The sequence below is a fragment of the Pteropus vampyrus genome, unplaced genomic scaffold (genome assembly GCF_000151845.1).
Source record: "Pteropus vampyrus isolate Shadow unplaced genomic scaffold, Pvam_2.0 Scaffold254, whole genome shotgun sequence".
Classification (NCBI taxonomy): domain Eukaryota; kingdom Metazoa; phylum Chordata; class Mammalia; order Chiroptera; family Pteropodidae; genus Pteropus; species Pteropus vampyrus.
The window spans coordinates 2,045,985-2,060,577 of NW_011889035.1; the positions used below are offsets into that span (position 1 = coordinate 2,045,985).

At 43.6% G+C, this 14,593-nt stretch overlaps 1 protein-coding gene across 1 annotated transcript; it reads left to right on the forward strand.

The window, feature by feature from the left end:
• Positions 1–622: 622 nt before the first annotated feature.
• Positions 623–10,256, forward strand: VSTM5 (V-set and transmembrane domain containing 5). The gene is made up of 4 exons (XM_011374757.2): positions 623–890; positions 9,422–9,748; positions 9,851–9,991; positions 10,119–10,256. Exons 1-4 carry the CDS (start codon positions 623–625, stop codon positions 10,160–10,162), a joined length of 780 nt encoding a protein of 259 aa, XP_011373059.2. The 3' UTR covers positions 10,163–10,256.
• Positions 10,257–14,593: the final 4,337 nt, after the last annotated feature.

Here is a 14,593-nt window from a genome sequence, read left to right on the forward strand (position 1 = left end):
GCCAGCTTTGCCCTAAAGTCTTGCAGAATCATTACTGCTGAGGTTCTAAAAGCATGGTCCTAGGACCAACAGGAGTAATACCTAGAAATCTGTTAGAAATGCAAACTTCGAGCCTCACCCCAGACCAAATGAGTGAGAAACTGAGGCTGGGTCCCAGTGGTTGTGTTTTAACAAGTCCTCCAGGTGGTTCTGATACAGCTAAATGTTGAGAAATATTGTTATAGCATTAGAGGGTGGGGCGCAAATGGAATTACTTATCTCACCTGTTGCTGGGTTCAAACGGCCCTCTCTGCAGGGGCTCTGAGAAGAGATTGGGCTGAACTGGTTGAGCACCAAATTAACTAATAGATTTCCACATGGAGCCTGTGATGCTGAGTTGGTGCTCCACAAAAGTTAGTCCCTCTCACTTCTGTTCCCAAAAGCTCATTAAATGGAATGAGACTGGATTCGATTCTAATGGCCCAGAATCAGGGATTCTTCTGGATAAGAAATCAGGGAAGGGAGATCTTTTGCCTGTTGGAATTGTTTCTAGCTGTCAAGCTCTCTCACCCACCTTTTTGGTTTGTGTTTTATTGACTCATTGATATCCAAGTTGTGATGATCCCTAATTACAAAAGAGGAAATGGTGGGTCAGACAGGGGAAGGGATTTATGCGATCACCCCGCCAGGGCATGTGCAGCCAAACAGAACCTGGGTCTTTGATTTCAGAGTTTGTGTGGTGTTGCTCTCCCCAGGCTTCTCCAGACAGCATTTCGCCCTCCTCTGCCACCCTCCACTCCCACAGACAGGTGTGCCTTCTTGGCACCTGGGGAGAAAAGTTGAGTTGACCTCTCACGAAGCCTGCTACGTTTCTATTCTACCATCAGAGAAGGAGCTGGGAAGAATACCGGGTAAGTGTGGTGGCCCAGAAATCACAAGGGTGTTTCAAGCTGGAGAGAGTGGTCAGCAGTGTCCTAGGAGGAGGTCATCTGCTGAGAAAGAGAAGGAATTTGGAGGTCCAAAGAGATTGGAGGGACCTTGTCTTAGTAACTGTGGAAAGAGGAAGTATAAATTTACATGAAAAACAGTAAGATTGGCAGTATGGAGGGTGCTCTTGAATTTGGTGATCTTGAATGTACACTGGAAATAGTGGGCTTTGTCATTTTGGAGAGTGTCTGCTGTGGGAATTCTGCAGTGCTGACACTCAGGTTTGGGCAGAGAAGTAGAGAGTCATTGATCGAGGACTACGGTTTTACTAGGCAAATTTGACGAACAGGCCAGTGGAGTTTAAAGAACTGGCAGGAGTGTTCAGGATGTGATGGGCATGGAACCCAGGCTAGGCAGAGAAGGAAGTAAGGATGATGGATTGGGAAAAATAGAGTGAGTTGGAGCGGAAGGACCAAGGAGGTTAATGGGAGAAGTTGAACAGTAAACAAAGGAGAGAAGGTTGTAGTCAGAGCAGGCTGCTTTACTGGGGGCCAAGGTGGAGTAGGAGAATGTGCTTGTGGAATAGGGATGGACTGTCTGTGGGAATGCTGGAACTAGGGGGCAGAGTGCTCACATTGTTGAAAAGGAGAGAGTAGAACAACCCCAAGGGAACAGGATTTTTGTTTTGCAAGAGGGCATAACTGTGATCATCTAAACTAGTGCTGTATATGCAGTATAATGCGAGCCACACATGAAAGCCACATGTTTTCATTTAACTTTCTAATAGCCACATTAATTTCATCTATTTCTTTTTACTTTAATTTTAAAACATAATTTGTTCAACCCAATAGATTCAAAATATCATTTCAACATGTAATCAATGTTAAGATTACTAATATATTTTGTTTAACCCAATATATCCAAAATATTACCATTTCAATGTGTAATCAATGTAAAGATTATTGAGATATTTTACGTTCTGTTTAACATACTAAGTCTTCAAAATTTGATATGTACTTTACACTTAGAGCACATATCAATTCGATTAGCCAATTTCAAGTGCTCAATAGCTATCTATTTGTGGCTAGCAGCTACCGTTTGGGAAAGCTCAAGTCTAGACTCCTGCTTTTTGTCATATCTGTCTCTCAAATCTTTACTAGCACTGAGCAATATGTTATTTGGGGAAACAAAAAAGTGAAAAACTCCACCTCTATACTCCAAGTGCCTTATCTTATTGGAGGCCACTGTGGGGCAGTGAAAAGAGGGTTGAGTTCCAGACTCAGGTCTGACTTTCTACTTGGCATGGACTTGGGCACTTATATTATGCCTCTGAGCCTCAGGTTCCTCTCTTGCCCTATGCATCTTTCCTCTGGCTGTTTCTGAGTTGGATCCTTAATAATAAACTGGTAATAGTTTGCTTAGTGGTCAAATAAACAACTACCTTGAAGCAAAAAGCATAATTTCTTAACCAGTCTCCTACCTGGCTTCACAGATCGAAACAATCCTTGCTGAGTGCTTTTGTCAGTTGTGTGAATGTGAATTACTAACATTTTCTAAAGTAAAAAATCTGGAGATCAGACCCAGTGTTAGCATTCCCTTATTGTTTTAAGTAATTCACAAACTTCCCAAACTATTCCAACTGTTAAAAAGGGTATAGAGTGAAATGTAAGGCTTTCTCCCACCCCAGACACACAATCTCCTCCCCAAAGGGAACCACAGCTCCTGGTTTGTAGTGTATCCTTCCGGAGGTACATTTATATTGATAAGTGCGCACGTGTATGTGTGTGTGTGTATACTTAAATGGAAACATATACACGCTGTTCTGCCCTGTGCTTTTTCATTATTTTTGACATTATCTAATACTAATGCATATAGATCAACCTCATTTTTTAATGTCTCTCTAGTATTCCAAAGCATGAACGTTGATAATTCAAAGTATGAATATTGGTAGTTTATTTAACTAGTTGTGAAATGATAAGAAATATATATGGTCTCTGCTCCAGGTTTTTAACACAGAGTTCCTAAAACCCTAGCAATTTCCTGAGTGATATGGGAGTGATAAGAGCATCTTTTTTTATAATATTTGGTCTTAGTCCCTGAATCCTGACACAAAAGCTTTTAAACTCCTTGAAATCACCAGAGTGATGAGTGTCTTTTTGTTTATTAATGGGGAGACTCTTGGAAGATGAGGGCTGATTGGCAGAGGAAGCAATCATGTGATTAGAAGGTTCAGACTTTTAGCCTCCCCGCTCTGGCTTCCAGAAAAGGAAGAGACTAGGATTGAATTAATCACCAATAGGATTTCATTCAGTCATCCCTATAGAATGAAACATCCTGCACCCTACCCCAGAATAAACCAAACTGAAGGAATTCAGAGAGCTTCTAAGTTGGTAAACACAACAAGCTGCTGGGAGGGTGACATACCCAGAGAGGGCATGGAACCTCCACGCCCCTTCCCACAGACCTTGCCCTATGTGTCTCTTCCATTTGGCTGTTCCTTTGCAGTAAACAGGGAATACTAAGTAAAGTGGTTTCTCAAGTTCTATGAACTGTTCTAGCAAACTCTCAAGCCTGAGGAGGGGTCGTGAGAACCCCTGATGTGTAGCCAGTTAGTCAAAAGTACGGGAGGCCAAGCCTTATGATTGACGTCCGGAGTTGGGGGCAGTCTTGTGAGACTGAGCCATTAACCTGTGGGGTCGGTGCTGACTCCACGTAGGTAGTGTCAGAAGTGTTGTAAGACACAGTTTTCCTTTACCAATGAACACATAGTTTGTCTCTAGTCTTTTACTACGACCATTGACTATACTTCGCTTCAGTTTCGATACTTACACATATATCTTTGCATCTACGTGCCCTTATTACTAGTAGAATAAGTTCCTAAAAGTGGAATTCTGGGGCTAGAGGTATGTGCTATTTAAAAAATTCTATAGATTTTATCATATTGCCCTCCAAGCAGGTTACACCCATTGACAATCCCCATGGTAATGTTTGAGTATAACTCCTGCACACACCTAACAACGTGTTATTATCAAACTTCTTCATCTTTACCAGCCTGATAGTGGCCAAGTCATTCAACTTTCCCAGACTGCGTTTCACTGTGATAGTTGTGTATGACAGCTAGTACCTAACAGGTATTACCAATAGAAATGCTGGCTATTGCTATTTTAGAGTTATTTTTCTGGTTCGGGTACAAACACAGGAACCTGATGAGGGGAGCAGTCTATCATCTTCTATCTAAACCTACTTCTGTCCACGTTGCTTGGGTTTGGTTGACATCTGGGTGACTTCCCAAGACCCTTAAACAGCAAGATCATGGGGGAGCTCCTTCAGGGATGAGCTGAGCTTTGGTCTCTGAGTACTCAGGCTCTGAGTGCAAGGAATTACTACCTGAGCTAACAGGAGGGACAGGTACCCTGTAAATTACGTGCAGATGTCAGTCATCAACCCTATTCATGGCATCTAAATCCAAAAGGCAGTTTTGGGGTTGCTGTGTTGGCCTCCAACATGACGCTGTGTTTCCAGAATTCCTTGCTTGTTTCAAGAATGGAAGAAGTGAAGCAAAGACATGGCATTTTAGTTGTATGAAACTCTACCACTTCTACTCCTAGCTATTTGACTCTCAGCAGACTTGGGGCTGGGAAAGGGGTTTTGCCGGCACCTCCCTCAGCCAGATCCATTGCCCCCTCAGTTCAAAATAGATCCTCCCTTCCTTCTCTCTCTAAATAGGCAGCAGTTTGACAGGCAGGCCATACATGTCTGCATTCATTCATTCATTCATTCATTCATACAATTAGTAAATATTTGGTCCTGTTTAAAATGTCCATACTTAGAAAATGTCCCTGGGTTCAAAGGGTTCATAATGTTTACTTCTTTGTTTGGTTTACAGGATTCATAGTAAAAAACACTATCATGCTTTATTGCTCCAATAATTGGGTTATAGCTGTATCGACAATAATAACCCTTCTTGCCTCGATAGCCTAGCTGATAATGGTATGTGGGGTTAGGTATATGGGTCAGCATTCAAATCTTACAGAAGAGCAGGATTTATATTAACTACAGACCAAATGTCTCCATGGATGTTTTGGTACAGGATCAAATATCAGGGGCGTTTTGGTGTGGACCAAATGTCTCTGTGCATGTTTTATGCAGGACCAAATGTCCTACAAGCATCTACAAAGTGCCAGGTCCTATGCTGGACACTGGGGTTTCTGAGATGAATGGGAAACAACTTCTCCCAGCAGAGGTCTCACAGTCTGTTGTGTTCATGTGCACTTCCTGCTGCTCCCTATCTTCTCCCCAGTTCAGGCCCGGGTAAGGCCATACCTAGCTGTTCCCAACTGTTTGGACTCCAGCCAGGGGTTCTCCTGAAGGTGCATAGGACAACCACATCTGGTGGGCCAAGGGCCGTGCAGGTGATTTGTGTAAATGATAAGATAACAAATTGTGCTGCCAGATTGCCCTCTGGGAGCCCAGTTCTGATCCTGCCATACTTCTATTTCAACATCTTCCTGGATCCTCCCTGCCTGAGGGATAACTCCTCCAGGTAATCCCGACTTCACAGATTCCTCATGCTACAGCCAACCTGCACTTCTTGCTTACCAAGTTCCAAACCTGAGGATTCGCCATGCCTCCCTGTGTGGGTTCACTGTTCTCTCAGCTGGATTGTGCTTCCTCCCTCTCCTAAGCTTTTAAAATCTTATTCTTCCAGCCTCAGCTTAAATGAGTGTCTCTCCGCTTCTCCAACTCCCGCAAACCTGAATTTGGTCCTCTGTAAATGGGATAATAGTATTCACCAGGCCAGCACCCAGGAGCCAGTAACCTGCTGTGGAGTACTGCCTGGGTTCAGTGGCTAATGGGAGGTCCCTACTCAAGTGAGGGTGCAATAGGAGTGCTGACCCATGAGAGATGTGTTTGGGAGCCAGCTGGGTAAGGAAGGAAATGCTTTCCTCCCTCAGCTTACGCGGAGTTGGCTGCCCTGCACCTACCCCTGCTAAGCCCCTTGGGCACCTCATTTACCTTGGCATTATATACCTTGGCGTTTACTCTGTGCTCTTCAATATTTCTTTGAGTCTCATGTGGGGTGACCAACTGTCTTGATTTCCCCATGACTGTCCTGAGTTTAGCACTGAAACTCCCAAATCCTGGGAAAACTCTTGGTCCCAGACAAACCGAGAGGGTTAGTCACCCTGAGGCCCACTCAGAAGAGTGAGTGCTGGAGACTACAGCTCCTGGACTGGCACTAAGTGCTGTGCCCTGCTAGGCCTTACACCTGTATGTTCTCACAGCCTTCCTTCAGGAGGTTTTCCAGTTGTCATTCTACAGCAGAGGACACTAAGGCTCTCAGAAGTGAAAGTACTTTCTCCAGGTCTCACAGGTAGGAGGCCCCAGGGTCAAACCTATGTGGATCCTGCCCACATCAGGTGTCTCCGCCACACCTCATTGCCACCAGGAATAATCCTTTCATTCAGGTAGTCATCAGTCCAGTAGTCATAATATCTGCTTTCTTGTTATCTTTGCAAATAGTTCTTTGGGGCACGATGTTGCTTTAGGCCCTCCAAAGGTCATTTTGCCCTGTTTTAATATTCCAAAGAGTTGGGGCATGAGACTTTCAAGGCAGTTCCTCTGGCATGGCAGCTCCAGCTCCATTTTAAAGTGGCTCCGTTTATGTTATTTTTTTTATATTAGCATCTCAGAAACTTGGGCTTGTTATTTTTGTTTTTCAGTTTTGCTATTTCTTGGGCCAGAGTAACTGAAAGGCTTAAATGAAGGTCCCTAAGGCTATTAAAAGGGCTGGTAGTCTCCTTTGATCAACATGGTTAACATAGGATGTATATGAAATACACAGAAGTGATGATATAGACTTGTCATTACTAAATATGGTTCTCTGGATCCTACAGTAATCACTTTTCCAACTGCTCATATTCAAAGTCAGATAAATCAAAAAATATAGATGGATAAATGATAGCTAGTCAGTCACCAAGTAGCGTGGGAAAAACACAGTTTTTATATCAGACAGAACTGCATTCAGATTTCACCTTTGCCATTTCCTAGCTATGTGGGCATGTAGCTGACTCATGTAAAAAAATAAGAGATAAGTATTGTAAAGTACATAATACGTATATAACTTGACTAAATTATAGTTCTTATATGTTTGTTAGCTTTTAGATGTGCCTAATTTTTTCAAACCACCCAAGCAGCAATAGTTCTATCAGGAATGGCTCCTTCTTGCTTCTATAAATATTTAGTTATTCACTTATTCATTTACTCAACAAACATTTATTGACCAATCACTCTGTCAGGCATGATCCTGGGTACAGGGGACACAGAGATGAAAAAAATACAAAATTCCTGCATTCCACAGGCTGACCCGGAATTTGATCTCTATTTTCTTCTTGAGATAAAGAGAGAAAGCAAATGCAGCAAAATGTTAGTAATTGGTGAATCTAGGAGAAGTTATATAGATATTATTTATACTTGTTTTTCAACCTTCCTGTGAGTTTAACTTTTTTTAAAATCCAGAGTTGGGGAGAAAATATATATCTGTTACTTGGTAGCTATAACTCTTGAAAGCCATTATTACTTCCCAACTTTTCAGCATGGAATTTATCAGATTATCTCCAGTCACCTTGCCATGTCTTAGGAGAACAGCACAAATGGGAAATGCTAGGAACAGGAGAAGACAATGAGAAAAGCTTGGGAAAATAACAGGTATGGTTACCTAGAGCCACATAGCAAGAACCCTGGGGTGACTGGGCACCCAAAGAGTGAGAGAGATAACCAGGATGTGGAGGTGAAAACCAAAGGATGGGCTCCAAGCCTGAACCCTGCCCTGTACATTCTCTGGTCTCCAGCCAGCCCTGACCATTCCTCTCAGTGTGGGGGTATTTGTTACATTCTGTGCTGTCCACTGACAACTGACCTTTGATTTGAGCATAGAGGTTAGGTAACTGAGCTTTAGAATTGGCAGACCTTGTGTGTATCTCAGCCTTGCAGAGTGAATTTAGACAAGCTAGTTAGTCCTGTGGAGGATGAGATTTCTTATATGTAAATCTCAATAGAATCACAATGGGTTGTGTGAGGCTAATGAGATGATGTGTGTAAAGCGGTTAGCACGGGGCCTATGCCTGGTACCTATGAATATGTGTATAACAACATATGTGTAATGTTAGCCAGTGGCACTACTCATCTACCCATTTCATGCAGAAATCTCTGCTTGATGCCTCTTTGCCTCACCTACTCCCACATCTAGTCCATCAGTATGTTCTGTCCTTCTTACTTCCAAATTCATATCCTAAATCAGACTGCTTTTCACTCTCCAAGGTTACATCTCCATCTCTTAACCAGTCTGCTACAGCAGCCACCTGACTGCTCTTCCTGCTTCCACTCTAGTCCCCTCACCCCTGGAACAATCTCCACAGCAGACATTCTCAAGCTTAATGGAGAATGTTACCTTCCCGTTTGATTCTCCTATGAATTCACATCACCTTGAGGAAAACCTTACCTCTGACCCTCACGTCACAACCCGGGTCCTTCCCACTCTCCAACCTTGTCTCCTAAATTCTGCCCACAGATCACTGCATTCTGGCATACTGGCCTCCTTTCTGTCCCTCAAACACCAGTGCTCACAGTCTTTATAGTTATTCCTTCTTCCTGAAATGCTCTTCCCACATGTCTTCACCTGGCTGCCTCCCCTTCCCTGTCCTTTAGGTCTCAGTCAAATGTCATTTCCTCAGCGAGGTGCTCCCTGACCATCCTATCTAGTGGTGTGTACCGCCTCCACCCCCACCATCACTAGTGCCCTGTTTTATTACCCTTAAAGTACTTGTCATTATTCAAGATGATCTTGTGGTCTGTCATACAGAAAGGAAGCTCCAGGGAACAGTAAACAGTAACTTTGTCTTGTTCACTGTCTTAGCTCTGGCTGCCATAACAAAATACCACAGGCTTGGGGTGCTTAAGCAACAGAAATTTATTTTCTCATAGTTCTGGAGACTGGAAAGTCCAAGATCAAGGTGCTGGCAGGGTCAGTTTCTGGTGGGAACTCCCTTCCCGGCTTACAGGCAGCCGCCTCCTTGCTGAGTTTTCACATGGCATTTCTTCTATCTGGGTCCATGGAGAGAGAGAGAGCACGAGATCTCTGGTGTTTCCTCTATAAAGACCTTAATCCTATTGGATCGGGGCCCTATCCTTGGGACCTCATTTAACCTTCATTACTTCCTTTGAGGCCCCAATTCCCAATACAATACTAACTTCATTACTTCCTTTGAGGCCCCAATTCCCAATACAATTCCCAATACAATACTAAGCACACTGGTGGTTAGTGCTTCAACATAGGAATTGGGGCGGGGTAGGGGGTGGGTATAACGGTTCTGTCCATAACATTCATCACTGTAGCATCAGCACCAGAACCTAGAAGAGAGCCTGTCATATAATAAACAGTCAATGAATTATAGAAGTTTATGTCACCATATTAAGTTCATATAAGTTGCCCCACATCTAGCACTCCATCCTGCAGGTCAGAGCATGTCACTGTACATTCCCCAGTCCACCATCAATGCCACGGCCGGAGAAGACATCCTGCTCTCGGTGGACTACTCCTGTCATGGTGTCCCCACCATCGAATGGAAGTATACATCCAACTGGGGAGTGCAGAAGATTGTGCAGTGGAAGCCAGGGACTCAGGCCAACGTCTCCCAAAGCCACAAGGACAGAGTCTGCACCTTTGACAATGGCTCCATCCAGCTCTTCAGTGTGGGTGTGAGGGATTCGGGCTACTACGTCATCACGGTGACAGAACACCTGGGGAGCAGCCAGTTTGGCACCATTGTGCTGCATGTGTCAGGTAAGACAACCCCAGGGGCCCAGTGCCCCACTGACCGCAAGTGCGTGGGAGGCTGACTTCATAATATTAACAGACTTATCTTCCCCTTCCCGCACTGTACAGAGATCCTCTATGAAGACCTCCACTTCGTTGCTGTCTTCTTGGCTTTTCTTGCTGCTGTGGCCGCAGTGTTAATTAGCCTCATGTGGGTTTGTAATAAGTGTGCATATAAATTTCAGAGGAAGAGAAGACACAAGCTCAAAGGTAATTTTCTGGGCCCTGTGATAATCAATTCGTGTTTTCATGGCCTGAGATGGAACATGTTATCTTGTCACCAAAAAACCACCTTTTGGCTGATTTGCAACTCATTGACTTATCATTTGCTTTGCAGAGAGCACAACTGAGGAGATTGAGTTGCAAGATGTTGAGTGTTAGCCAAGACTGAGCCCAATTACATTCCTACCTCAAGAGAAAAATATTTTCCAATGAAAGGAGCAAACACACCAATCCATTTTAAGAGCCTCTGGTTGCCCTGCTACAGCCACCTATTCTTGATGGGACCGCCACGTGTTAACAAAGTTGCCTGCATGGACTTGAGGACTCTGGATTGGACAAAGTCAGTTCTGTATCTACATGAAGTTCAAGAAGAAGAGTGTTTGAGGCTTTGAGCCAGAGCTTGGCTTGGCTGCAGTTGTCAGAGCCATGCTAACCCATAACCGACGGTGCCAGGCCGGCACTGGCTGCTTGCTCACTGCGCTCTGCTCGGCCTGGGGGATGGCCATTGGAGGAGTCCCGGATCAGAGGCTAGAGCATCTCCAGACTGAGTGTGCAGCTCTTTGTGCACCTGTCTGCTTGTGCCCTCCAACTCTCTGCTGTGGGAGCTATTGAGAAAACATGAGGCTTTTAGATAGTCTGCTGCCTAAGAAGCAGACATAAGAAGAGATGAGAGGTGTGCTGTTGTGCCATAGTAAGTTGCCCAGAGCAGGGCGAGGACCTCCCCATGGCCTGGAACTTTAGGGAGAAGAGCTTAATTTGTTGAGGGACTAGCACTGGGAGCAAGGAATAGGGGGCAAAATAACCTTTCTCTTCCTCTCTTAGGCCAACATTACTTGGATTTTCCTTCTTGTGGCCCGAACTTCAGTCAGTGTGAGGAAAACAGCTGTTCTTCTCCACCATGGGCAGCATCTGGCCTCCAGATGGCCTCCTGACAAGCTGTGTGAAAGATGGGCCTGCATAATAGGTGGTACAATTGGAAAGTCACTCAGCTCAGAGTTTGAATCTGTCCCTCACAGTCACTAACACTTCATGTCTCAAGTCAGGCCCTTGCTCTCTCCCGAATGGGCAAAGGAACACTTGGCACTCACCTACCTCACAGTCAGGGTATCAAGTGAAGTCCACAGTATGCATGGAGCTCTCCAAGTAATTTAAGACCAGCCTGAGGAAACTTTAAGGACCTAGAAAGCAATCATTACTATACTGAGCACTGGAAATTGATAAAATGCCCTGGGGTATTGGGCTCCAGGTGAAATTAGGGCCTGGATCACAGCTGGCCCTTATTCTCTCAGGTGTTGGTTACCATGATTACCTGAAAGTTTCTCCATCTGGTGAGCTGTAAAGCAGGCCTGTATTTATTTTCCATGATCTTCTCTCTCTTAATATTCTTAGCTACAGACTGAGGTACCATCCCAATTATTGGTAGAGGCTGAGATTATTAGCTCTGTCCCTAGCCCTCAGCTGCAAATTCATCCATGTAAAGGAGAAAGAGAGCTAGAGCCACCCCATTCTTCCTTCCCTCCCTTCAAATCCCCAAGGTCCATGTCTTTTCTTCTTCCCCTGTGGCAGATAAGGAGTTGCCTGGAGTAGCATGAGGCCTTCCCCTGACTACTGAATCCAGGGTTGCAGGAAGTGATCTCTTGGAGTATTCAGACAGGAGATCTCAGTGATGTAGAGAAGGGCTCTGAAGGTACCACTTGACTCAAAAGGAAAGAGGGTAATCAGTCTACACAACTGATTTGTAGCTCTTGCACCTGACATGTAGAAGTTCTCACCTCAGGCCACTTCCTGTACACATGCGTGTAAACATGCACATCTGTGCCCTTTACCCAGGCAGCAGTCAGAGGAGCCGGGCCTGTGCTCGGGCAGGTCCTTATAGGGGTCTCCAATGCCCTGAAGAAGCTGAGTGAGGAGAATCAGAGAGAGAGGCTGTCAAGGATCATCGGCTTATTTCATTCTATTTCACACACAAAGCCCATCAGCAGGAAGCCAGTTTGGATCTGGCAGCTTCTGGAATCTCCATGTGCTTCTTTATTCTACCTGCTTTTCAGAACTCTACCCCTCTCAGCTTGTCAGAAGTCAGAGGTGAAAAATCTTCATAATTAAAGGAGAGACGGAAATGAATAGCCAGTGAGAGGCCTCCATGGGCAAACCCAGATGTAAATTCTACCCCCTCAAATTTCATGAAAGGTTATACCCTAGCTTTTTCCATTTCTTTATTTTGCACTTTTAAAGCTCTCTCCATCCTGAACATTCCCATGTAAAGTTTTTGATTCCAGAGCCTGAGGTTTTTGTCTATTTTTCAAATAAGAAAATATGAAATCATAAAGTTAGCCACTGTAAATGTTAAGCTATAAGTTATTGTTTGAAACTATGAAAAAAATTGTTTTAAAAAATGAAATAAAACCTGAAAATAAAGCCCTGGTCTTCTGTGTGTGAGCCCACTCCAGCTGCGAGCGCCTGAGCCCTGGAGGGGGGTCCCATCAGCTGTAGGCAGAAGCAAAACCCTTAGCCACAGTACTGAGGCCGGCACCTTTTTAAAAATGACACTACAATGAATCATGTTGGCTCTAACATTCTTTAGCAATTCAGAAAAACAACACTTTGTTATCATTCTCCCCTCTATTGAGCCTGAGGATGAATTTGCAATTTTTGCTTTCAGAATATGAATAGTAACTCAACAGAGTCCTTTCTGCTTCAGTCCTTTCGGCTGAACCGAGGATATGACAATCATCCTACCTCGTTCATAGGTGCAAGACACTCGACAGAACACACAAGCTTTGTCAACAGAATATCCTCTCACAGATTGTAATCTATGAATCCAAAAGGAGATTGATAACAAAATTCAAGTTAAATTTGAAGCTCTAATTGGCATTATTAAACGATTCATGAATCAGGCACCATCCCATCTGGCAGCTGGCGGGGTTCTCAGAGGACTTATACAAAATGGAAGGTTTTTATTTCAGGCAAGGTCACCCTTCCTAGGGAAAGGCAGGGGGGTTTTATCAGAGAGGTGACCTCACTAGTGCTGACCAGGAAATTCCAGACTGATTGGCTTAAAATTTCACTCCTGGGAGAGGCTGAAACTGCAGTTTGGTTAGTTATTCAGTTTTGGACTTAGCAAAAATGACTCTATTTCGGGTTTGTTCTTTTTAATAGCATATAATTAATCCTTGAACAACACAGGTTTAAAATCTGTGTGTAAGTGGCCCTGTGCCATGCAAACCCATGTTGTTCAAGAGTCAGCTGTATTTTCTACCCACAGCTTGGAATCCATGTATGTGGAGGGTTGACTGTAGTTATACTCAAATTTTCGACTGTAAAGCAGGTTGGCACCCCTAACCCCCAAAGTGTTCAAGGGTCAACTGTATATCATTCTTTCTCATTTTGTGATGTTCTGGGTATGCAAGGGGAGCTGAAATAGAAAATCCCTGTCCTCTGAAACCCATGTGAGATGGTTAATATTGGACAGTACCTCATACTCTGATTTGAAGTCATACCACACAAAAGTGAGGAGCAAAGGCAGTGAGAGATAAAGGTTATCAGGATATCTTGCTCAGTGAGGAATGCAGAGACAAGCCCTGAGGAAGCATACAATTCAGAAGGGCTGGGCAACTGTAACATTGACAAAAGGCGGCAGAATAGCATGCTAGGAGCTGTAACCAAGAACAAGGAACCAAATATGAAGGGGTAAACCCTATGAAGGGCTGTGATTCAAATGCAGTCTCCTTGACAACCCTAGCGGAGGAAATCGGGGAAAGTGAAATCCTCTGTCATCAGCTTTTATATCTAGTATAGTTTTCTTCTGCTCAGTTTCCAGGGACATATCTCTAGTTTATTGAAAGCAGAGCAAATCCATGTGGTTAGCATGTCTATCCACAACTCAACTTCCACTAAATGGTATGAGTTGCCAGTATGTGAACCTCTGCACACCCAAACCAACCCAGCTGTCAGCATTTCAATCCTTGAGAACACGGTTCACTATTCCTAGTGCCTTTTAAAAATTAGGTAGGTGTTTTGGGTTTGGTTTAATTACAAAGGTAAACCCTTCCTTAAAACAACACTAAAATCTATATATAAACAGTACAAGTTCTCCTTCATTCAATCGTCCCCAGAGAGAATAATAGTTAATTTTGGTGTGTATCCTTCTAGACTTATGCATATACCAACAAATCTGTCTATATAAACATTCATCACGCTATACATGTTAAATCTTTCTTTTTAGGCAAACGGTATTCTATTAAACAGTATTCTACAATTTGTTTTCCCTTAATGTTTCTTGGGCATTATTTCATGTCTCTACCTATTCTTAAACGTCCTTATTACCTGCAAAATGCAATCCATAGTATGGACATTTTATAATAGCTTGTTCATTGAAAAATTACTTTTTATTTCAAATGATATATACAGAAATATCTTGGGCAATCTATTAGACTTGTTGCTTCAACCAAGATGGCTTCCTCATTAATGTGTTCAACTCCTATGAATCTCTTCCTCTGTCAGGGAATTCAGAGTCACTGTTTTATAATATTGGTGGGTTTATATAAAGTTTATCAGAGATTGAATGTTTAGGGGAGGGAGAAAAAGCATTGC